The sequence below is a fragment of the Diceros bicornis genome, chromosome 35 (genome assembly GCF_020826845.1).
Source record: "Diceros bicornis minor isolate mBicDic1 chromosome 35, mDicBic1.mat.cur, whole genome shotgun sequence".
In the NCBI taxonomy this organism is placed as follows: domain Eukaryota; kingdom Metazoa; phylum Chordata; class Mammalia; order Perissodactyla; family Rhinocerotidae; genus Diceros; species Diceros bicornis.
The window spans coordinates 18,543,315-18,568,844 of NC_080774.1; the positions used below are offsets into that span (position 1 = coordinate 18,543,315).

General features: G+C 51.5%; 1 protein-coding gene across 3 annotated transcripts in view; it reads left to right on the forward strand.

Annotated features, from left to right (window-relative positions):
• The first annotated feature begins 1,120 nt into the window (after positions 1-1,120).
• The window catches only part of SSH1 (slingshot protein phosphatase 1), a 61,028-nt gene continuing 36,618 nt past the window's right edge, over positions 1,121-25,530 (forward strand). Inside the window, exons 1-2 of one of the 3 annotated variants that reach the window (XM_058531646.1) lie at positions 1,121-1,247; positions 6,041-6,081. In XM_058531646.1, the coding sequence (XP_058387629.1) occupies positions 1,179-1,247; positions 6,041-6,081 (110 nt within the window). In that variant the 5' untranslated portion in view covers positions 1,121-1,178. Of the gene's footprint in view, positions 1,248-6,040; positions 6,082-24,242; positions 24,596-25,530 lie in introns of those variants that run through there. The other 2 variants (XM_058531644.1, XM_058531645.1) reach the window with 2 other exon arrangements.

Sequence of the window (25,530 nt, forward strand, 5' to 3'; positions counted from 1 at the left end):
GCCCTTCTGTAAGACGGGAGCCGGACTGGACCAGTGCATTCGGGGGTGCTGTGCCATGTGCGCGTGAGACAGAGGTGAGACGGGATTTTGGATGAGAGAGAAGCTTCCTATTACTGAGGCAAGACAGTACCGCCTTCTTGGTATCTTCCTCCACGTCCTTCTCGGCATCTCCCTACTGGTCCCCTCTCCCCAGGACAACAGCAGCAGCCCCGTCCCTGGTCTCCCTTCATCCCTCTGCCCCACAGTCCCTTCTCCACGCAGCAGCCAGAGCTTTCTAGAGCGCACCCTGACTCAGGCCGCTCTCTCCCTCCTCACTCCCTAGGGGCCAGCAGACAACCTGCTTCCAGGAACAACCTCCTTCCAGTTCCTGGGTCTTCGTGCAGCCCCTACCTCCACCTCACTCCAGAGCTGCCTCTTTTCCCTTCACTGGCTAATGCTGTTCCCTGGTCAGGCCTCAGAGCAAATGCCCCTTTCTAGAGAAGCCTTCCCTGACTTCCCAAGGCGTTGGCTGGGTTTCTGGACACACAGAAAGAATTCATATTGAAAGATTAGCAAAACAACTTTTAAAACGTGCCTCCCAATTTGATTTATCTCTGTAAATCCTGAGGGCGGGCTTAATCTATTCTGCTCACTGTTGACTACTGCGTCCTGGCACTCAGTAGGTGCTCAATAAATAGCTCAGGGCAGAGGAATGCGCGCACGGGGCTCACGGCGCAGGGGCCCCGAGGTCTGGCTTCCCCGCCCCGCGCAGTCTTGACCGCGCGGACGCCGGGCCTCAGTCTCCCGCCCGCGGGTCCCCGGGCGGCAAGGCCGCCGCACGAGGACGTGACCGACCAGGGTGGCCTCCGGCCGCCGCTCCGGCCGCCCGCCCCGCGCACGCGCCCCGCCCCCTCCCCGCGCTCAGGCCCGGCGCGCCCCGCCCCCTCCCCGCGCTCAGGCCCGGCGCGCCCCGCCCCCTCCCCGGCTCAGGCCCGGCGCGCCCCGCCCCCTCCCCGGCTCAGGCCCGGCGCGCCGGCGCGGGGGGCGGGGGCGGGGGCGGCGGCCGCGAGGGGGAGGGGCGGGCCCGGCCCGGCTCGGCCCGGCCGCCCGCGCGCGGCTCCTGGAGCGCCCCGGGCCCGGCCCGGGCGGCGGCGGCTCTAGCGCGAGGCCTCGGCGGCCCCCGCGGCTGCGCCGCAGCCATGGCGCTGGTGACCCTGCAGCGCTCGCCCACGCCCAGCGCCGCCTCCTCCTCCGCCAGCAACAGCGAGGTGAGCCCCGGGCCCGCGCCCGCCCCGCCGTGCAGCCCTGCGCCGGGCCCGGGCCGCGAGGGCCGGCGGAGCGCGCCGGGGCCTGCGGGGACCCCGCTGTACGACCCCGCCTGGGCAGCCGGACTGGGGTGACTGCGGGAGACTGTGTGTGCGGGTGTGACCCCCGTCTGGCGGTGACTGTACGTATGTGTGACCCCTGTCTGGGGGTGACTGTGTGCGGGTGTGACCCCTGTCTGGGGGTCACTGTGTGCAGTATGATCCCTGTCTGGGGGTGACACTGTGTACGATGTGACCCCTGTCTGGGGGTGAGTCTGTGGGCAGTATGACCCCTGTCTGGGGGTGGCTGTATGCAGGTGTGACCCTTGTCTGGGGATGACTGTGTGCGGGTGTGACCCCTGTCTGGGGGTGACTCTGCAGTATGACCCCTGTCTGGGAGTGACTCTGTGTGCGATGTGACTCCTGTCTGGGGGTGACTCTGTGGGCAGTATGACCCCTGTCTGGGGGTGACTGTGTGCAGGTGTGACCCCTGTCTGGGGGTGACTGTGCAGTGAAACTTTGACTGTGACCCGTGTCTGGGGGTGACTCTGTGTGCGGTATGACCCCTGTCTGGGGGTGCAGGAAACTGTGTGTGACAGTGGCCCCATCTGGGGGTGACTGCGGGAGACTGGATGTGTGACTGGAACTCCTAATTGGGTGACTGTGCGTGAGACGCTGGTTCTGAGATTTGTGACCCTGTAGCTGGTTTAGGCCCTCTCCCTGTGTGCCTGGCTGTGCGTCTGTGAGACTGTGTGACTTTCCTGTGTCTGACAATGTGGCCTGTTTGCTGGCAACTGCCTGTGTGATGCTGGGAGAGAGGCCGCCCAGGGTGCCCCTGTGAATGTGTGAGATTGTTTCCCCGATGGCACGCCCCTGGAGTGCTGGCTCTTGGTGTGAGTGGCTGTGCCTCTCGCGTGCCCGTGTCACTGTGTGACAGTGACTGAGTGAGCTCAGGGTGCTCTGTGACTGTGTGTCATGTCTTTGTGTGCAGCTGAGTCTGGGTTTTTCCTTTTTGAACTGTTACTCGGGGCTGCGTGTTGATGTGCATCTGGCTGTGTGGCCAACGCCGATTCTGGGGTTTCTGTGGTTGCACGGGTGCATTCTGGGGCTGATAGGGCATGGCCGTACTGCGCGGGTTTCTGTGTGTGACCAGGCCTGTGTTTGGCTGGCTCCTTGCTTTGGGGTCACTCGGGGAATTGGTCCCCTGAGTCTGCAGTTGGGCTGGACTGTGCTGGGCTGGGACCTCAGGCCTCTGAGCCGGCAGCTGCAGAGCCACCCTCTTGTCCCCCACCCTCCCCCACCTTCTCTTGGAGAACCGGTTAAGGCCTCTGGTCTAAACTCATTTCCATGGCAAAGCTGCGTGTTGACCTGAAGACAGAGCAGCTGGAGGAGGAGACAGCGAACTGTTTAGAGAAGGGAGAGAGAAGGCGGGAGGAGGAGCCTGCAGGCCCAGGAAGGGGCCCGCCAGCATCTGTGCGATTCAGGCCCCTTCTCTGGGGGAGGGCATGGAGGAAGTTGACTGATACCATGGAAAGGTCTGTGTGTGTCTGTGAGAGACAGAGACAGACCTGTAGTTGATGTAGCAGCCGTGTCTGCCTCGCCGGCTCCTGGCAGGGTGGCTCTTCGGCCTGTTTTGCTGGGACTGGCAGAACATTCTCAGAGTGGCTGCGAAGTGGAGCCTCACAGCCCTTCCTCTGGAGGAGAGGCCGTGAATGAGTTGTCTTGTCTACAGACAGAAGATTCTAGTAATCCTTCCTCTGCATGCTGAGAAAGAACGTTGGTGGCCAATTGCCTGCAACTGAGAAGTTAGGCTGCTGGCTTCCCTTCTCCCCACAGAGACATCTGTTCTCCTTCATCCTTCCTATTACTGCTGTTTTGCAATTTACAAAGCCCTTCCATGCACTTAATCCCATGTTCCCTTCTCAAAAACTGTGTGGGATGAGCTTCAGGAAGGGGTTATACAGAGGGCCTCTCTGTATACAGAGGGTCTCTGTATACAGAGACCAGGTCTCTGACTCTAAACTGCACATTCTCTGTTACTTAGACCTGGTCTATTCTTGCCTTAGACAGATTTTTTAAAATTTTATTATTATTATTATTTTTTGCTGAGGAAGATTGGCCCTGAGCTCACATCTGCTGCCAATCTTCCTCTTTTTGTATGTGAGCCAGCACTGCAGCATGGCCACTGACGGACGAGTGGTGTAGGTCCGTGCCTGGGAACCGAACCCCAGACCGCTGAATCGGAGCATGGAAACTTAACCACTAGGCCACTGGGGCTGCCCCTGTTATTTTTTAGCTGAGGTATAATTCACATGCCATAAATTCATCATTTTAAAGTGTTCAGTTCAGTGGCTTTTAGTATATTCACAAGGTTCTGCAACCATCACCACTATCTAATTCCAGAACATTTTCATCACCCCAAAAAGAAACCCCACACCCCTTAGCCATCACCCCCCAACCCCTGCCCCACTCTCACTAACTCTAGGCAACCACTAATCTGCTTTCTGTCTCTATGGAGTTGCCTGTTCTGGGCATTTCATATAAGTGGAATCATACACTATGTGGTCTTTTGTGACTGGTTTCTTTCCCTTAGCATGATGTTTTCATGGTTCATCCATGTTGTAGCATGGGTCAGGACTTCGTTCCTTTTTATTGCCAAATAGTATTCCATTGTATGGATGTACCACATTTTGTTGGACGCTTGGGTTGTTCCCACTAGACACATTTTAAGTTATTATATAAAGCTTTATTTTCACAAAGTGCCAGTGACCTGATAAACATAGAATAAAACTCAGCCACCTTTTATTTGACTTGAGTAAATCAACAGCATTCGTCCACCCAGTGAGCGAGCAGAGGCCGAGATGTTCCCTGGAAGGCGAGGCTGTCTTCCAGATGGGGTGAGACGTGAAGAAGCGAGGTGGCACGGAGAGAGCAAGTGCATGCGCACAGAGTCGGAGACGAGGGGCCAGGCCGGCTCTGCCTCGGGCCTGACCTTCCTCGGGTTACTTCCCCTCTCTGGGCCTCAGCCTGTCCTGCTGCTCGGCGTGGGAACTCAGGGAAATCACAGCCTGACCGGCAAAGCAACGCTCTTGATTTTTGTCCCTTTTTTCCCCATCTTTCAATCTCATTTATGTCATTTTACTGTTACCCATATCTCATTCCTTTGTGAGAACAGGCAGAGAGCGCAAGAACAGATAAATCAGTAACTTTCAGGAATGGATCGTAACATTGTTATTTTTGACAGTCGTTTAGTGTGACTGATTTTTATGGGCAGGTTTTCAGTCTCTTCTTCTGGGTTGGATCAGGGTTTCTCAACCTCGGTGCTGCTGACCTGGGGACCAGAACCTTCTCTGCTGTGGGGGGCTGTCTCTGTATTGTAGGATGTTTAGCAGCACAATGTCCTCCACCCACTAGATGCCAGTAGCACCCTCCAGACGGTGCCCTGTGTCCCTTGTTGAGAAAAATTGCCTGGTTGGGAACCACTGGGTTAGACCCAACATTCTCTTCTAAGTTTGTTGTTGTTGTTGTTGTTGTGTGAGTTGTTTTGTGTATGTTTCATTTGGGGACCAAGGCTCATGACTCTGTGGTCAGCAGATCCTTCCCCAGTTTTTCCACTTCTCCTTCAGTGTAGGGCAGGGAGCGTGAGAACTAACTGATTGGCCCCACTGTATGCCTCTGCATGACACTATACATACATTGTCTTAATAAAATTTAGGGACTCCGGGACCCTCTGGTGTACTCATTCCTTGTTGAAATTGCCGCCTCTGGTGTGTGTCCCTTGCTGCCCAGGCCCCCCCCCCACCCCCGCATTAGCTCTGTACCCTTTTCTCATCGCCATTGGCTTCTGTCTGGTTTCTCTCCTCCATCAGCCTTGCCTCTCTCCCAGCTGTCACTGCTTTCCAGGTTTCTCTTACCCATTCACTGGGCTCCTCTGTGTAACACACAAAACACGCCAAGACCCAGGAGTGCAGAGTTATGTGTGTGTGTGTTTTGGGGGGGGGGGGCTGTGTGTATGTTTTCTTCTCATTTCACTTTTCTCCTTGAAAGAAAAAAAGGAAAAATTATAACTGGGCCTTAAGCCATGCTTACTTTTGGAGCCTAACCCTCTTATCTTTTTAACTTTTAGAAAATATTAAATATCCCCTTCTTTCCTTTATGTCAATAAACCAATAGCAGAGGAAGTTTTGTATCAAACATTTAAGGCTCTTTTGAGAACCACTAAGAGCTTTTGAGACCCACAGACAGACAGCCTGATTCTGGCCACCTTCCATCGTGCAAGACTTGCCTGGAATGGTTTTTTTTTTAAACCCGTGTGTCGGGGCTTAAGGTGCCGTTGATCACTCAGCCATTGCCTAGCTTGAAGGAGGAAATGGATTCTCTTAAAACATAGCCCCCCTCCCCTTAAAAAAGAAAAACAGGATAAGATCCTAAACAACCCTGGAAAGTTGAGAGCTGAGAGCCAAACGGGTGTGTTGAGCAACGATGCCAGATAGGAACGTTCAGTTACGGGAATCAATACACAATATTGTGGAAGGCATGTGGGTAAACCTTGGGAAACCTGAAAATTTCCCCCTGGAAGTTACTCAGAGGAACAGCAGAGCAGGATTGGTGAGGAAAGGGTGCGGCCTTTCAGAAATAGCCAGGTTTCCTGGACGTCTGTGTCTTTTTCAGACACCAGAGGCGAGAATGTGAGACTAGTATCTGGGGCTCGTTGCTCGTGGTATCTGTGGTGTGACATTCTCTCTCTTTCTCTCTAGTTGGAGGCTGGCAGTGATGAAGATCGAAAGTTAAACCTCAGGTAAGCAGACTTGTCATTTTCGTTCTTACGGCTTTCTTCCAAGCAGGTAAGAAATACTCTTGTTCCTTTCCAAAAGGGAGAACCCTCAAAAAAGAGTACACCACCTTTGTAGTAGTGCTTTAAAAATTATACATCTCTTTAACTATAAACGGCTTTAATAACGTTATATAACATTTAGAAAGAAGGAAAATAATTACCAGTATTCTGCCACCCTTGCTTTACCAGTATGAGCATCTTTATGAACTTCTTTCCAGATTTTACCTGTGCTTTTTAAAAAACTAATCATTGTAATATGCTCTCACTCTTCCATCCTGCTTTTGGTAAGGTATTCCTTTTGAGGTGAGCACGTTGCTGATTTGAAACAGAATTTCAACCTCCAAGTTTTATGAATTCAAGGTGTTTTTTGTGCTTGTGAGAAATCTTTAGCTATGCTCATTTAAAAAATTCCTTACGCTGGAGCCCTCAGTTGCTATACTCACGAGTGGACACCAGAAGCACTTCTGTTGTTCTTTGCCAAAAATTAAGGCCTTCTCTGTGGGTATTTTGTTGGTTTACAGATTTGGCACTGCATTATATAATGTATCCCTCTGTACCAAGGACCCAGGCTTAAACTCTGACTCTCAAAGTTTAAAAAAGTAAACAGAGTTCAAGGATATTGTTCTTTTAAAAAAAAAAGTCTGTTTCATCTTGTAAGGAGGAGGAAAATTAATTGGAAAAGGAAATATGCGTTCAGAAACTGGGGTCAACCATTCATTCCCCAGAGCAGGACGTTCTCTTGGTTAAACCCACATGCAGAAGTGGTGGAAATATGCCTGGCCCGTCTTTGAAGTTTGTGTGTGTTTGAATGAAGGGAGGGGATATATTCACTTTTATTGTGGCACCCATTATTTCTCAAGATCATGTCTGTGAGGAAATAGTTGCCTGCAAAAATCAAAGGGATGTCTTATTCAATTGCCAGGCCCTCATTTTAATGTTACACCCCAGGAAGAGCCAGCGGCAGTGACAAATTTTCTCTTTCTCCTGGGGTTGTGGGTTGCTCAGGGTCTGGGGCAGGGCTCTAAGGCTGGAATCAGCCGAACTCCAAGTGGGGGCAGTAATGGGCCGTGTTGTAGATCAGACTCGCATTGGGCTGGGTTGGGGGAGTGGAAGTCTGCTCTTTGGAAACTCCGGGGGAGGGAGAGCTGGGAGGAGGGCCTGCTGACCGCTGTGTGGGGCTCTGAGGCCGTGGGCGCCGTCCCCGCGCCTGAGCTTCTCTCCAGCCCCTACCTGGGGATGGAATCTCTTCTTTCTTTCAGGGCTCTTGTCCAGGAGTTAGTGTTTAGCGCTCTCGCCTCGATTGTCTTTGGGGCGAAGAACTATTTTTTTTTTAAATTGCCTTTCATTAGCGGACAGCATAGTGTTTCGAATTGTTTCAATTAATAAAGAACTCAAAAGTAGTGGTGATATGGAAATGTGTATGTACCTTTCTGGCCAATAAAAGGCCCCTTCCTCTGCACACTTGGGGCTGGAGAGGACCTTACAAAGGGACGGGAAGTAAATCACGGCAGCTCTATGGACTGCCGTGTTTAATCCTCACAGCGACCCTATGAGGGGGCATTTCCCAGTTCACAGGTGGTGAACCCGAGGCCCAGGGTGGCATGTGGGACGCATTGTATTCAAAGCGAGACCTCCGTTGCCGCTAACACTCGGGTTATCCCCGCCGCCTCTCAGGAGCCCAGTTTAGTGGTTTAGTTGAATCTGCTGTCTCGCATGCACAGGTGAGGGGACTTGCCTCAGGTTACCCAGGTGTAGAGGCGGCGCCAGAGTTGGAACCGTGGGCCCCCTTGCACTCGTGGTGCTGCCTCCCAGGAGGGCAGATCGCTCTGACCCCTGTGAGCCCCTGCTCACCGCTCGCGGCAGGCCCCCGGCGCCATCGTGCGCACTGGGGGACCCTGGGCTGGAGTTGGGACCTGGCTCTGAGCTTGTCCCCTCGGGTCCCTTTTCAGTCCCTCTTCACTCAGCTGACATTTCACTCCCCTTTTTAGCCAGAAGATACCGTCCTGCTTTCTAGAAGCCGAACAAGAAACATTCTGGTGTCCTGGTTTAGGCTTTGACTGAAACTCATTCACATCCATGGGTTAATTTGCATTTCCAGGCTTTCTCTCTCTAGGCCTCTCCCAGAGAAAAAATGTATGGAATAGTCCGTTGTTTTGCTTGTTGGGGTGGAGGAGAGTTAGGGAGAGATTTCTCTTTGCTTCAAATTGATCCTGAAGGCAAACTGCCGTGATTTAGTGTCTGAGGGGTGCTGGTCGGCATAGAACCTGGGGACAGAGAGTAGTCCTCTCTCCTCCCCTCTCCCCTCTGTCTACCCTTAATTGATGGTTTCGTCTTTCGGGTCATCCAGGAAGTTACCTTTGGCTGACCCGTAGCCAGTCCATTGCTGGAACACATGGACTGGATCTTCTGTGTCACCTGCCTGCTTGTTCCCCAGTCCCCCTGGTGGCACCACCTTCGGGCCCTTGTACTTTCCCTCAGGGAGGTTCCGTCTCGGGGCTACCCACCTGCCCCTCCCTCTACCTCCCTGTCATCCCCACTCTCAGATGGACGCTAGTCTTGAGGTGCCCATGCTTCCTGCTCGCGGTCCCCAGTCTTTCACATCCCGCCTCACCCTTTGTTGCTGGCTGTTCCTCTCCCTCCCTCTTGCTTTTTCCAGCAGGACAGCTCCCTGCTCCCTGACCATGCTCTTTCTCTAAGCCAGTTCCTCTTCAGCTGGCTGCAGTCCTCATGGCCAGCTCAAAGTGCTCCCACCCCAAACGTTTGTGACCCCCTCTTCAGAGGAAGCAGGTGGCTCTTGTTCTCTCCCTCTATACCAGGTACCACACCTGCCTTCCATTGCACTACATGTGCTTTGTCTCCTCCCTAACTGTTGGCGCTTCCCTGAGTGTCACGGCCTTAGTTCTCTGCCTACTTGCAGCATTACAACAGTTTAAATATGTTAACTTTGTTGTGAGCCTGTGGTAAATTGCATACGTGTCCGAGAGAGAGCAAGGTGTAGAGGAGAGAGCGAGGGGTTCAGAGTCGGGCAGACGGAGCTTCAGATTTGGGCTCCTGCACTAGTGGCTGAGTTCCTTTACCTCTGTGGGTTACTGCACCTCTGTGGGTCTCATCTGTAAAACAGAGATAAAACCACCACCTTTGAGGGTTGTCAGGTAGTTTACTTGGGGCTCCTCGCACAGAGTCCGGTCCACGAGGGGCTTGGAGGACACTTGCTACGTTTGGTCTTCGTAAGATGTTGCTCATATCGGTGTTAGTTCACAGTGTAGAATTAGAGGGTTCAACTCCCTGCAGGTGCTGTGTCCACCATGTCATGCTGATCCGGCCGTGAGAGGGGCCGTGGATGCTCTGACTTGGAGCAGCCCACACCCTTACCTGGCTACACCCCTCCACGATGCAGATAGGAAGGCACGCTTTGCAGAATCAGTGTCGTCATTCAGACGGTTTCTCTGAAGACCTTCTGGGGAACGTCTCAAGACCTGACCATCTCCTGCCCAGAATGAAGCCGACTGACGCAGAGCATATAGATCCTGTTCTCTCCCTCCTTTCCCTGCTCTCTGTGTGTGCACGCTGCTGCCGGCCTCCAGCAATGCCCTTTTGGAAGCTGTGCTGTTCAGACTGTGGGAATTGGTGAACAGATGGCCTTGCTGGCAGCAACTCCTGGCTCCATCGCCATCCTGGGAGCCGCCTCAGTCTGGCATGAGAAGTAAGTGGTTGTGTGCCAGGCAGGGCCCCGGGAGAGAATACGGTTGTGTTGTCTCCAGAGTTTGGATCAGGAGTAAATGTTGTTTTTTTCATCCAGCGTTTCCAAGTCAAGAGCATGAAAATGTTTGTTAGCCTTCCTTTAGACTTTTTCTTGCCTGCCCGAGCAAACGTTTGGGCCAGAGCATCAGGATTTTGTCTCCTCTGTTTCACCTGGTTTCAGTGGTAAACTGTAAACTCCCTTACATCTCTGCCTTTCGCTCCACACTCCTTTCCCCTTTTGGTCTTGACCTGGAATTCCCCAGAGGACTCCTTTCTCCTTATCACCTTCTGAAGATGCCTGTGCCTTCCCTCCCTCCCCCACAGCATCAGGGAGGGGTGGGGTTGGCATGTCCTTGCTCTGCAGACCACGCTTCCCCATCTCTATCCAGCACCTCTTCTTTGACTCCTGTCCACTCTTTGGGGTTCCTCTCTGCCTTTCTTGACGATTTCTTAGTCTGGACTCTCTTGTCCCTGTTGAGAGTCTGTCCAGTTAAGTCCTGCCAAGAGGTGTGGAGCACCTGCCGCATCCAGGCTCCGTGCAGTTATCTGTTGTGTGTAATAAGCTTCCACGAACTCGGGTCCAAAACGGCACCCAGTTATTATGTCGCAGTTCCCATGGGTCTGGAGTCCGGACACGGTTTAGCTGGGTCCTCTGCTTGGGGTCTCACCTGGCTGCAGTCAGGGAGTTGGCCAGGGCTGGGGTCTCATCTGAGCATTAGGTCCTCTTCCAAGCTTACAGTGGTTCTTGGCAGAATTCATTTTCTTGCAGCTGTAGGAGTCACGGCAGCTTGCTTCTTCAAGGCCGACAGGAGAATCTGCTGCTATGGAGTCTTGTAACGGAATGCCGTCATGGGAGTCACCATTCATCACTTTCCTGTATAGCATAACCTCATGAGGGGAGCAACTACCCCATCCCGTTCCCTGGCCCCACCACACTCAGGTTAGGGGCTCACCCTGGGCACCTGCGCCTGGGGCTGGGATCTTGGGCCGTCTCAGAATTCTGCCCACCAGGATCAGTGTGTGTGAGTTCTCGCGATGCCCCAGTCTAACGTAGAGAAAACAGACAGGCAAACAAATAGGTTTCCATTTAGTGTTAGAGATGTAGCAGGGGTGCATCACGTACAGGTGATGCCAGCTGAGGGGTGCTCAGTCCTCCTGGGAGGAGGCCCGGAGCACCGGGGAGCCCGCAGGGTTTGAGCACCGTGCCAGTGCATGGCACGTTTTCTCCACTCCACACCCACACGCTTGTTCACACTTCCAGGCTGGCATCTCTTGGATTCGCCCCCACTTTGAATATTCTGCCCTCTGAAATACCACCTCTGTTGACCCTTGCATTTTCTCCCTGAGCCTTGGCCTTAGGGAGGGATGGGCCTGGGTTTGGCTCCCACCTCTGTCACCTCCCTAGGCTGTTATATGACTTTGGACGGGCCTCAGTTCCAGTGGGCATAATCACACGCAATGTGTAGGGTGGTTGTCAGAGTTAAATGTGATACTTACATGAATCTCTTCTCCCATGGGAGACATTCAGCAGATGCCCCTGCCTGCGCCTCCTTCAGGGACCAGCTGCTGTAGGAAGTGGTTTTTGACTCTTCCTTTTTCTTCCCACAGGCATTTTTCTCTCCTTGGGACTTGGGACTTGCTTTGTAGTGTATTTACTTCAGTACGTAAGTGTTTCCTACTAGCATGAGCAAAATGAAAATTGTGGAGCCCCTTGTTAAAAAATGGTTAAGAATTTCAAGATGGCAGCAGCAGAGCATTCCCCAAGCTCGGGCCCTCCTGAGCTTTTGGCCTTAAGCACCTGCATGGGGCGCCTGCCCACAAAGCCGGCCCTGCCCACCTGACTGTGAGCCCACCTGAAGGACAGGGCCTTCCTGGCCTCCACCTTCATGGCTCCTGGTGTGCACTGGATGGGCCGTCGAGGTCTCATAAATTGAGTTCTCTGTGTTCCCTTTCACGTTGAGGAACTCCAAATGGTCTTGGACGACATTCGGGAAACAAAGGGCAGGGAGATTTTTCCTGCAAGTTTGCCCTGCATTTTGGCAGTACAGGCAATGTTAGATCAGTCTTGCTCCTGTCTGTCCTAATCTGTCTGCTTATGCCCCATTCATTCAGCAAATATTTCCTGTGCGCCTGCTGTGTGCCAAGCACTGTTTAGGGGCTCGGACAGAGCAGTGAACAGAACCAACAAACTCGCTGCCCTCACGGCTGCTGGGGGAGACAAGACAGCAGGTCGATACACAGGTGCATTCATAGTGCGTTAGCAGGTGCTTAGGAGAAAACTCCAGCAGGGACAAGGATACGGGAGTGAGCACTCAAACGGGCTCCACTCTGTGAGCCGCCTCACGTGTGTCATTTCTTGTAATCTATGCAAAAGTCCTGTAAGGAAGGGGCCCTTTTTATTCCCATTCTCTGGATGAGAAGACTGAGCCTTGGAGAGGTAACTGGCCTGATTTTATTTAGCAAGAAGTGGTAGAGCCAGGACCCTCACGCTCCATGTCTCTTTGCCTCGAAAACCTGTACTCTTAACCCCAGAATTCAAGAGCTGTCTCTACTAACCCTCCTCTCGGTGGTTCAGATCTCTCACGAGGGGCAGAGTGGATTTGTGGGGAAGAACTGAGGCTTTGCGGTCCCACCATGAGTGTGTGCTTTAGGCAAGTCCTGTTGCATGACCTCCCTGAGCTCTACTCAGAGCAAGAATTACACTGTGTCCCCCTTCCCGTGAGGTCCCCTGGGCAGAGCACCCAGGAATAATAACACTGTCTACTGCCTCTGACTACTGGGTGCCTTTAGTGCAGGCCGTGGGCTTGGACCCGTGTGCACTGATCTCATTTTGTCGTCACCACAAGCCTGCTCCGTGGTGCCTGCCTCATTCCAGGAAACTGCCGGTCAGAGGGGCCCGGAGAGGCCGGAGCCGGGGTTTGCACGAAGGTCCCTGTGACTCAAACCCATCTATGTCCCTTCCTTTCTGCCCCGCTCCCTCACAGGAGACGTGCAAATTTGTGTTCAGCTCGTCCCGTCCTGTCACCACCTCTGTGCCTTTATAGTCAGGGGCGTCCCATTGACTCCCAATTTTAAATATTAGAGTACACAAACGTTTAAAATTCTGGGGCTATTATACTGTTTTGCTGTTCCTTTCGATTTAACTCAGGTATAACTTCTAACGATTTGTTGAAACGTTTGATTTTAAAGTCAGAGTTTACTTTCAGTATGTGTTAATTTTTTGTTGTTGTTGGAAAACTCACCCTACAGTGGGGACAAATGAGGACAGAGGTGAAGAGTTAATTTGATTCTGTTGTAGCTTAATTAATCTTATTGAGGTTAACTCAAAATGGATTTTGCTCAGAGTCTAGTAGGTTTCATTAAACTTTTGAAATACTGGTACTTAGACTTCAGAAGAATGCCTCAGGGCTCTGGTCTCATTCTTCCCATGCACTTAGTACACCAGGGGAGCGTGCGCGCACACCAGGAATGCTCGTGCCAGCTCTTTCTTCATTGGTGACTTCATAGGTCCCAGCGATCACCCTCCTGGTAAATGGAACAAAGTTGTGAGAAGGGGTCAGAAAACCTAGGTTCTATCCCGAGATGTGTCTGCTGTGCAACCGTAGGCAAGTCCCTAAACATCTCTGGACTCCCACTTCCTCCTTTATAAAGTGGAGAGACCAGATGAGATTATGGCTTCCAAATCGAGAAAGAGTGCTCAGAGCCCCGGTCTAGTTCTGTGTTATATTGTACAGGTCATTCGCTGTAGATTTGTAGCAGACTGTTGAGAGTTTCTTCTTTTTTCCTAGGCTGAGAACAGGGTCATACGTTTGTGGGCCGTCTAGCTGGGTCAGGATTATGGTCTGACTCTGAAACGGAAAAAACTAGTGTGGCCATTGAGGGGACCTGGACCCTTTGCCCGGACCCACCTCCCCCTCGGCTGAACGTGGAGCCGGTCACGCTCCGCCCTCAGGAGCGCACACGGCAGTGGCCGTGTAGGAAGAGAGGACTCCCGCCTTTAGAGCCCGCCTTTGGCATATGTTATGCTGCGGTCAGATCTCTGGATTTGGACAGCTTATTAGAAAATTCCTGAAACTGGGGGAATATCCAAATGAGTCCTTCTGCTTCAAGGAAGGCAATAAGAAAGCAGGATCAATCAGAACAGGATCAATCAGAACAGGATTAATCAGAACAAGGAGGAGCCATTTTCGAGGCGTGCTGAGTGATTGGGCTGGGGGTGAGGGCAAGATGCGTGTCTGGCCTGCGGGGCTCCACTGTGGGGGCGTGGCCAGTCCTGGCGCCTGGGGAGGTGGCGCTGGGGAGGTGGCGCCTGGGGAGGTGGCGCTGGGGAGGTGGCGCTGGGGGAGGTGGTGCTGGCCCGCCTCACCGCGTTGGGGTGAGAAGCACAGTGAGATGCGTGACACTGCCGGGTAACTGACAGAGGTGGCGCAGGCCGCCTGTGCCTGGACAGAGCCGGGCCTCCCGAGGGGGTACAGGCCCTGCCACCCAGCCACCTGCGTGACTGTCAGCTTGGGCCCGCCTCCTGCCCCCCCCCGCCACCCCCCCCCCGCCCCGAAACTGAGGAAAGTCTCCTCCCTCTCAGGGCCCTGGTGAGGCTTAGCGAGTCTTGTCCTGTGTGTGGTGCCTGGTGCTGCCGGATGCGGTCCTGTCACCGTCCTTGATGTAGTTGTGAGAGCCCCCCCCCCCCCCCCCCCCCCCCCCCCCGCTGCCCTTCCTGACTGTCTTCCCCTGCAGCGGTGGACCTCAGGCAGTTTCGCCACAGAAGGCCAAAGGTCAACCACGTGCAGCCTAAGAGGAAAAGCAGCCAGTGCCTGACCTCCTTCCCTCCAGTCCCCTGATCCTGTACCCGACTTCTGTCTGGGCACCATCGTGTCTTGTGTGCCTTTATTTTTACAGATTTCTGTTTCTTTACTTTTTATTTGAGTGACTACTTTTGGAGCTATTTTTAAAAAGACTTCTGTTTCAAAGAAGGCGGTCGGAGGCCCTGTGTAAGGAATTGCCTGGTGCTCTCCTGGTTGGGAGCCACCCTGCACTGGCAGAGCTGACTCCCAGTCAAGGCTTGACACATGCTTGCCAAGAGTTCTCAAGGCGTTCTTCCCCACATCTGGGCCCCGTCAGAGTTCCCACAAGGGAGGGGCCTGTTGTGGTTTGGAGAGAGCCAGGCCGGCTGCTGCCTCTGGAAACGACTTGTCACTTCCGGAATGTCCTTGTCACTTCCGGAATGTCCGGGCCTGCCTGTTCCGTGCCAGGCCCGTTGCAGGTGGAAGTTAGGGAGTGGCTCATTAGGTCTGGGGTTGAGATCACTGCCCCCTATGGCGAGAGGGCTCCCTAAGGAGCCTGCCCCCCAGGCCCTGGGCACTCCTGTGCAGACCCCACCATGTGGAGTGGGAGGGAGGTGTCTCTTGTGAGGCAACCTGGTAACGGAGGCAGTTTTTATGTAGAGTTTTTTGCTTTATTTATCAATTCAGCCAGCATTTATTTAGTGCCTGTATATGTATTGAGTTTGATGCTGAATACTGAGGATTCCATGTTACATGAAAAAAGAGAATCCTTACCCTCCAGAGGTAACGTGTGTGCTGTGTCTACCGTAGTTCTGTCTGAAACAGATTTGAAACAGCTTATAAAATTCACAGAAAATAATATAACTTAAAATTGGAAAAATGGGACATGGGGACAGGAGGGGAAAATAAGATGAAGTCAGGGGAAGGTTTGTATGTGGAATGCAGGCATAATGTTGGTACAGTTACCAGAGTTTGGCTGCAGATCTGACTTTGAGCTTCCTAGTAGTCAAAGCAAAGAGAGAAACAAGATCAGTTGCTTGATTCATGGTGTCCTTAAAATACCTCCAGGTCAATTCCTCTGAAGAACTCATCCTGATAGATGTCTGTGGGTGCTCATGAGGAGACCCAGTGTGGTGGGCAGACAAGTAGATTGTCTTAGGTTTGGCCCTGAGGCCCACAGGGAGAGCTGATGCTGTGGGCCCATCCCACCAATTATTGGGTATTTGTGGTCTTGAGAGATGAAGTCAGCGGCAGTGCTTGGTGCCAAAGCTGCAGGCCGCCCCAAACTTTGAAAACAGGATGCTGAGTCACATCCTGCAGGCCTGCAGCATCCTGACTTCGAGTCCCCTTCACAATGGGAGGCTCGCATGGGCAGGTTGGCCCCCCACTGTTTCAAAAGTGTGGTCTCAGAGCAGGAAAATGCTAAAATTAGGTTTTCGTGGTCCAGGGCTATGTGTGTGTGAGGCCCTCAAAATCTGGACACACAGAGACGAGGAGGACCTGAGAGGGCGGAGTTTCCCATCATTCTCCACTGCCTCCTGCTTCCATCCTTGAAGACGCAAAGAGGGAGAAGGGTCCGCAGGCAGGGAGAGGTCTCATAGTTGGTAAGGGTAGTAGCATCCAAAAGACGGAAGGGGAGAGCCGTGAAGACCACCAGAGACAATGACCAGTAAAATGGTCTTACGCTTTTATCACCTGCCAACAAAGAAAAATTACTAGTAGTGTTTTACCAAAATCCATTTAAGTGGGGATTTTTAAAAATAATTTTTTAAATTTGAAACAATTTAAAACTTACAGGCAAGTTGCAAATATACACCACAGAGAACTTTTTTCTGAACTGTTTGAGAGTGAGTTCCCAGCCTGATGCCCTTTGAATACAGGCAAGGGCGTTCTCCCACAGAGCAGACCCTTGACCAGTGACCATTGGCCTTTGACCCTGATACATTACTGCCATCTAATCTGCAGACCCCGTTCAAGGTCCGCCATTTGATTCAATAACGTCCTCTGTAGTGAAAGGGTCCAGCGTAGGATGGCCTGTTGCAGGTAGTTGTCCTGTGTCTTGAGTCTCCTTCAGTCTGGGACATTCCTCAGTCTTTCTTTGACTCTCTTGACCTGGACACTTGAAGGGGACAGGCCCGTCATTTTGTAGAATGTCCCTCAGTTTAGGTTCGTCTGATGTTCTCTCGCGATTAGATTTGTCTCATGTATCTGGCAGGGACAGCACAGGAGCAATGCTGTGTCCTCACTGTATCCACGAGGTGGCACGTGATTTCCGTTTGTCCTGTTACTGGTGATGTCCACTTTGATCACCAAGGTGGGTTTTGTGTGGTTTCTTTACAGTTATTCCTTTCCCCTTTATCATTAAGAAGTATTTCTTGCGGGGATACTTTGAAATTATGTTAATATCCTGTCCCCCGTCAACTGTTCTATTTGTTTATATATGTATGACTCATGTTTGTCTGTTTTATTCAGTGGCTTATGATCTGTTAATTGTATTGTTGACTTTGAAGTTCAGATTGCCCCTGAATTGGCCAGTGGGATCTCATTCAGGCTGGCTTCTGTGTCCCTTGACGTGTCCACATCATCCTTTAAGCGCTTCCTTGCGCTCTGACACCAGATGTTCCAGGCCTCATCTTGTACTTTCCGTACCTCATCTCTGGAGTCAATCATTTCTCCAAGGAGCACTGGTTCCTTTCAGTGGAGAATGGAATTTAGAAGCCGAGGTAGGTGTGCTCATTACGCTGGGGTGTTGCTATCCTCAGGCCCTTTCAGTGGGCAGAATTAGGGACTATGTGTATATACATGCATACACACACACACACACACCTGTATTTATTTCTCTGTTTATTTAAGTATGTTGAAAACCATGCGTTCAAACTGATCCCTTCAGTTCTGATCCAACACCTCAGGGTTCATTCTAGAAACTCCCTTCTCAGACAGTAGGAAACCTGGATCCTGTTGTCCATCAAGTACTTACTTGTTTGATCAACGCCCCATCTGTAACCAACCTCCCATCTCTGCAGCCGCCTCTCCCCTGCGTGGATGCCCTCCTTGCTCACACCAGACACCCCGCTTTAGGGTACCACACCCCCACCCAAACTCAGATGCCTGCCTCGCTCTGCCCACCAGGTGGTTTTACGTCTGAATTGTTGGGGGGACGCTGTGTTTTCCCGAGGTGTCAGTTCAGCAGAGGCACAGGGCTTCGGACTCAGACTCCTGGTTTCCTCTCCTGGCTTCTCCACTTCTCAGCCATGTGAACTTGGGCAAGAGACTTAACCTTTCTGAGCCTCAGTTTAAAATACTCACAGATGAGTGCTGAGGATTAGGTTAGTTAATATATGTAACGTGCTTAGCATGACACTCGACAAAGATGTTACTATTACATTGCGTGCATTGAGTGCATGCTCTGAGGGATCCAGAGACGGAGGAGTCGTAGCCCTGGCTCTCAAGACTCAAAGTGGGATGTGAAGAACTGGGTTGTTGTGTTGTTTGAAGCACTTGGTTATCAAGAGGACCCGACTGCCGGGTGACTGTACCTCCACTCACAGCATTTCTGTCATGAGTCTTATTTGTCCGGTTCGTTCTGGTGTAGCGAGCACCCCATGTTCCAGCTGCTCAGGGATTCCCAAGGTGCGTTAGCCATGCAATGCTTTGAGACTGGAGAGGACGACAGCTTGGTCAGTTCGTGTACGAGTATTTACTTAGAGTCCACTCTGTGTCAGGCAGACAAGGAGATGTAAAAATTACATGTGTTCTGGCCCTCGAGTTGCATTGTGAAGTTAAGATATACTGCCGTAAAGATATCCACCACCAGTTAGAGGGTAGATAGGTCCAGGAACAGTTTGGGAGTCGGGGGCCTTGGGCTCCTATCACTTTCTAAGTATATGACCGTGGACAAGTGACTTAACCTCTACGCTTGTTTCCTCACTTGCAAAATGAGAGAGGGTGCTAGAAGACGTTGAAAGGGCAGAAGCATGGCTTGCAGCTCGGGTGGCGAAGGAAGGCTTTCTGGAGAAGGTGTGAACATTGGAACGTGGGCACGGCGTGGGGAGGCAGGCAGGAGAGAGAAGGCTGTGAAGAGAGACCCTGAGTAGGAGTTTATGAGGACAGTGACGTAGACAGGGATAAAGCAGAGACTACGTGGAGTGTAGGAGAAATAGCATGAGAGGTAATACGAGGAAAGCTTCTATTATAAGGCACTTTTTCTAATTGTATTATAAGCTCCTTGAGGTCATAGGAGTTTATATGAGGTCATAGGAACTTATCTATAGAGTCCACACAAGAAGTATGGACTCTCTAGATAATGTTGCATGCTGGAAAGTTCTGGAGCTGGGAAATAATAGAACAAGACAGTGTTAGGAACTGTGCAGGGTACATAGAGGCCAGGAGTCCCTGCCCTGGTTCTCATTAGGCTGAAAGCCCCCCAAGTGGTGCTGTCCTGTACCTGAGCTGCCAGCCACATGTGGCTCATTAATATTTAATTTAATTATAACTGAATAAAGTGATAGATTCAGTTCATCGGTCACACCGTATTTTAAGTGTTCAGCAGGCGCCTGTGGCTGGTGGCTGCCATACTGGACAGCATGAGTAGCGACCACGTCCATTCTTTGGACAGCACAGCCCTCAGGGACATTGTGAGGACCCAGCATGGAGCCAGGCACACAGTGGGGCCCAGAGCATGTCGCGTGGCTCTCGGGTGAGGAGGGCCAGAGCTGGGGTGGTGACTGAGGGACTGGAAGGAAGGGGCCCCTGGAAGGTTAGGACTTGGCGACCAGTGGATATAGGATGGGGCTGCATACCAAAGAAAGGGCTGAGAACCTGGGACAGTTGAGACAGTCTGTTCTTGGAATTTTTGAGTTGTTTCAAAAACATTTCCTTCGTGTGCCTGTTATTTCTGGCCGGCTGGGTTGCCTTTGCTGCCATTGCGTTTCTCGCACAATGCAGCCTTTATCCCTTCTGCCCTCATTAAGGGGGTACAGATCCCGGTATACCAGGTGTACAGGGGAAGATAGCACTAGCTGTCCACGGACGGGGCTGGAGGGCTCTTGGACGGCCATCAAGGAACTATCCTAAGGTTGTCGAGCCAAGTCAAGGCACATCATTCTCTGTCTTATTTATGGGGGAAAATCCGGCTTTTTCGAGCTTGCTGATATATTCAGCTGCTTGCTGCGACCCATTGGTATGAAGGAGAGCTGTGTAGCTGGCTTCAGAAAATGTCTCTTAGTGTCCGAAATACTTCTGGACATTCCTTCTCTCTGAGAAAAGCCTACGCCTTCTAGCCAAACAATACATGCCCCAGCAGCAGAGACATTTGTAAGGAGCCCTGCCAGCATTTCTTGCCTGTGACCCTGTTCCCTGAGTATAATGCCCTGCAAAGCTGGAATTTCCCTGTTCTCAGCATGATGTGTTCAGGGGAACCATTTGGGCGCTCTCGCTGATAGGTGTGACAGGCGAGTGACTTGTTTTCTTGTGCTCTGAAGAATGGTGTTTGGAACAGCGCCCTGCCAAACTGCACTGCAAAGCACAAAGTAGAAAACGAGTTATCAGTACAACTCGGGGTCTTTGTGAGTTTTGAACATGAGTTCAAAGCAAGGCAAGAACCCGTGGGAGAGCGGCGGAAGGAATTTTCCGTCTTCACCTGTAGTCTTCGTAGCTTACTCTAAATAGTAATCTTCGATCTCTTCCACATCTTGATGAACTTTACTTCGCCAGCAGTGGGGTTCTAAATCTGTCTAAACCATCACCAGCAGTGGTTTCGAGGTAGATCTGTATCCATCCAGCTTTACCTGCCGCCGCGTTGCTGCAGGTCAGACCGTCCTGCCCTCTGACCTAGGGGTTCTGCAGGAAGAGCGCCTCAGAGCCTCTCAGTCCAGTTCTGCCCCTATTACTGTGTGACCACAGACAAGTCATTTATCTTCTCTCTCTCGGTTCTTTCAGCAGAAGGATGAAATGGTAAGAGTCAAGTGGAAAATGTGGGGCAGGCTCTCTGTAGGCCGTAAAGCACCGTTAAGATTGAAGGTATCATTTCCTTATTTAGAACAACACCCCTTGAGTGCCTGTGGCGTACCAGGCGTTCAGGTGCTGAGAACTTGTTAGGTTGACAGCTTGATGGCTCAGCCACAAGCCCAAGGTTTGGTTCTTAGCTTTGCATGTTCTGAAACTTGAATTTATTGGTACACTCAGAGATGATCAAGTTCTGAGAAACCAACTTATGGTAACTAGACTTATAAAGAACTGACTTATAAACCAGAATAGACATTTATGAATTCACAGTGGGGCCTTTAACAACAGAGACCAAGTCCTCTGTTCACTATTATTTATTTGGCGAGGAAGACTAGCCCTGAGCTAACATCCGATGCCAATTCTCCTCTTTTTGCTGAGGAAGATTGGCTCAGGGCTAACATTTGTGCCCATCTTCCTCTACTTTGTATGGGACGCCGCCAGGTCATGGCTTGACAAGCGGTGCGTCGGTGCGTGCCCGGGATCCAAACCTGCGAACCCCGGGCCGCCACAGTGGAGCATGTGCAGTTAACTGCTGCGCCACTGGGCCGGCCCGCACTGTAGAGTAGTTTTAACATAATGTTTTGGCTGACCTGTGCCCTGGTCCTCTCCTCTTTGTGTACTGATTCTTCAAGGCCCAGCTTGGCGCGCTCTCTTCCAGGGAGGTTGCCGTAGACCCCTAGACTGGGCTGGGCATCCCTCCCGTGTGTGTGTGTGCGTGCGTGCGTGCGTGCGCTTCTGCAGCACCCTGTACATTCCTGTGCTGTGGAACCTGCTGCCTTACACTGCAGTTACTGTCCTGTGTCTCTCTGACCCACTAGACTGTAGTGTTGCTCCGGGGCAGGAGCCATGTCTGTCTCATTTCTAAATTCCCAGGGCTTAGCACTGGCCAGGAACAGTGGAGGCACAGAAAATATTTGTTAATCTCAATGGAATTAGTGGAACGTCCTCTTGGGAGTGTTCGTTGGCACTCACCTTTCCTGTGGTGACAATTTTAAATTCATTCCACTTTTTTCCTAGAATTATCGTCAAGTCCACTGGATGAAACACAGTCCACACAGTAATCGCTGTGCAGAGCCGGGTGAAACTGAGGGTTAATTCTATCCATATATAAGTAGTTAGGTTCATTTCCACCAGTCCAGTCATTTCGGGACCTTTTCAGAACCTATATTTTAGGCTCCTATTTTTGCAAGATGTAGCATCAGAAATCCTAAAATCATACCATTTAAATAACTTCCCGTTTCCTCATCATTAAAATGAGCATAATCGTGCCTGCTCAGTCTGCCTCCAGGAGGTCCGTGAAGATAAATGAGTTGACATTAGCCCGGGTGCTTTGTCAGCAGCAGAGCTTGTCAGAGGTCTGATCTGTCATGTTGTCATCGGTGTCGTTTGGCATCCTTGTAATGCAGGGATGCCTTGCAAGGGCAGGGGCACTTGTGACTCTGAAAGTATTTGGTAGAAGATGAGCACGCACATTTATCTGCTAACCTGTTTGGCTGCTTCCAAGGAGGGTATTATTTTGTTTTTTGACCTAGCATGACCTCCCTTCATTGTCCCTAATCGTCCCTCTCCTGAGAGGACCATGCTTTTTGTTGGTGTTATCTTTCACCAGCAGAAAACATTTATCGCGTACCTACTACGTGTAAGGTATTTTTGTGAAGCCCATGGGGGAAGCCAGTTTTCTCTGTCTGTGTTACTGTCACGTTCAGGGGTTCTTAACCCTGGTTATGCTTCAGAAGCACTTCTGGAGCCTTTAAAAAAGCAGATGCCTGGACTTCTGGCAGACTTTTCAAATTAGAATCCGCTGAGGTTAGACCTGGGCATGTATATGTTTTAGAAGTTTCATAGGTTCTTCAGATGTATAGCCAGAGTTGGAAGTCAGGGGCATTAGCATAAATATTCTGTAGTGTGGTGTTTCTATACCTAATAGTTCCATTCTTCAAGGAATTATGTTTCCAGGTGACATGGCACACACCCAGACCACCCAGACACGCACCCATCCCTTAAAGAGGATCATAACCTTTGCCCTGTCGACACTTGGGCAGGCTCAGCTTAGCACTGTACTCGTTTGTCTGCAAATATTTGGCTATTTGAATGAATGACCAGAACCCTGTAAGTGAATATCGGAACGTAGATACAGCAGAACATAAATTAGAGCCCAGAAATATGGATTCCCAGACCACTGCATTTTATCTTCTTAAACTTCGATGTGCACCAGAATCACTAAGGGAGTTTGTTAAAAACGAGGCTGCCCTGGCTGTCCCTGGAGACTATTACAGGAGCTTGACTTCTTCCTTCCTTTGTCACATGAAGAGAATGGTGCCTGCCCGCAGAGCTGTGGGAAATAGAGGCCCCGGCTGAGTGGAGCCCCTGGACGGTCTCTGCCACCCAGCAGGTGCTCAGTGGAGGGCAGGCCGTGCATGAGAAACCTGCCGTGAGAGCAGCTTCTTGGCCAGCGTGGCTGTGCCGCTCACAGAACTCCTCCCCAGGGTTCCTGCTCAGTCCAGGAGGTCCCGTGACCATCATGGTGGCACTGGACAGGGTGGTTACGATGGTTCCCCCAAGCCTTCTGCTTGCCCCCGGGGCTGGTGAAAGAACTCTGACCCCGGGTCTTCTCTTTCAGAGGTCCTGTTGCCCGGAATCGTTCCTTCTCTCTGTTTCCCACACATGAAGCTTTCTCGTGCTGGGAAGAAGACCTGTCCTTCTGATTTCTCTGTGACGCCTGCTTTCGCAGAACCAAAGCCGCGCATTGCAGTTAGCGTCAGGGCAGGGGTGGGCAGAGGTGACGGCAGGGTGACGGCTCTGATTTCACTCTGGACACGTAGGGACGACAGACGTTCCAGGGGTTAAGGTGGGCGTGGGACAGCGAGATTTGGGTCTAGTCCCATCTTGTAAAGATGTATACTCCTGGGGAAGCTGTAGCTTCCTCAACTGCAAAATAAGCATAATTGTAGTGTGTGTTTTGCTTAATCCTTTTGTGAGGATTAATCAGTCATTGTGAGCTGGAGGAAGCTTCCAGACTGAGGCCCTCCCGGAAGTCTCTACTCAGAGCTGCCTCCTTCATGGAGTGTTCCAGAATCCACCAGTTAGATGCTCTCTTATCCCTGTCTAAACCCTCGAGGGGCTCCTTTCTCAGGTACTTATCCCATCCTGCCCTGCGTCATGGTTAGGCGTATGCTTGATTTATTTCACCTGCTAAAAGAAGCACTAAAAACACAGACTGCTCCTGAGTGGCTCCTGCCAGGTGGGTTTTGGGCTCTGTGCTGGGTCCTCAGCTCCTCCTGGGTGTGCACACGCACTTTCCTCTACCTGGAACGGCCCCCTGCCCCCCATCCGCCTCCTCAAGTAGCGATTAGCATAACTGAAGAATTTTCAGAATGTAAAGTGCTTTGAAAATGTGAATAACTGTGGCAGCTGCCCACGGTCACTGTTGGGTGAATGGACGGTGATTTGAAAGAAATAGAAATCCTTCAGTATGTCAATTTTAACAAGAATGGGGTCCTCATCGCTTGGGATTTGTTACTTGGGGGCCAGCTGTTTCCCTTACAATTTCTGATACACACGCTATTGCTTGTTCCTAAGGCCTACAAAAAAGCCGTAGGAGTACAGTGATTAGAGGAACTTTAGCTGTTTTGCTCCCTCTGAATGGCCCTCTTTCATCAGGATATGCAGGGACAAGGGCCTTTTTAAACCCAAATATCAGGGGAAGACAGAGTTCCACAAGGGCCATTTGCTCCCTGGGTGGGACTCACATCCGACTAGGAGGACTGCTCTCTGACGGACTCTAGCCTCTTCCTCATCTTTCATCTTTCTCCAGAGGGAGTGGAAGGCGGGAGCTCGGGGGCAGTTGAAGATGTGACTATGGCAGTCACGAACCTTATTTATTTTACTGACTTCTGCGTCTCCCTTCAGCCAACTCACTACCTCTGCTCTTCGGAGGTCTCCAGCCCAAATTAGTACGTATCACCACCACTGGTTTCTCTCTTCTTACCGGGTACCGGTTTCTGGGTGACACTGGCTGTTTATGCTCTGAGGGCTGGGGGGTTTTGAGGAGCATCGACTGAGGTTTCCATCTGTCTTCAGTGCCTTGTAGAAACTTGAATCTTCTCTTGTAACCAGTGCCTGAGAATGTATTTGTACCATGGAGATAAAAGCGTGGAAGATGGGGGTAGGGAGGGCAGGGGCTGGACTTGTTTTTAATTCCCTGTCAAGATTTTTCTTAAAGTGACAGAGGAAGACAGTTCAGTTTTGTTTGTCTGGGTCAGACCTTCTGGAACTTTAGTCTAGTGTCCTCTTTTGAGGACACCAGCGTGTTTTGGGAGAAGGCTGGTTTTTCTGTAGCTGGGATGGGTGGTTTGTGCGTTGGTTTCCCTGCCCTGAGAACCTAGTAAAGTGCGTGTGCCATCACCGGGATGGGTTTCTTACCGTACATCCCCAACGGGGCGTCTTGAAACTCGGATGAATTTCAAGACGGGTACCATGCCTCTTGGTAGAAGCCTGGCAGAGAGAACCCCACAAAGCCCTGGCCGTGGGCTCTGGTGTTCTCAGCCATGCAGACGGCGGGTGAGGCACTGGGCCTGGAGTGAGCTCAGAACGGAAGACGGAAACGGGGTCATGAAGAATATCTACGTCTTGTTTTCATAAATCCTACGACTGCTCATGCTGTGCGGCCTCCCAGCCCTGAGAGTCGTCTTGTGTGGTTGTCCTTGTGCTGTATTCGTTCAGTCTCCCCAGACGCAGGGCCACCTCACATTATCTCTTGGGATAATGTGTTCTCTGGGCTTCCCTGCAGCTTCAGATCTGGCTCTGGACAGTAAACGCCTGAGATTGATGGCCCTGAGTAGGACAGGGCCGCAGTGCAGACAGCCTCCTGACTTCACGTGTACATGGG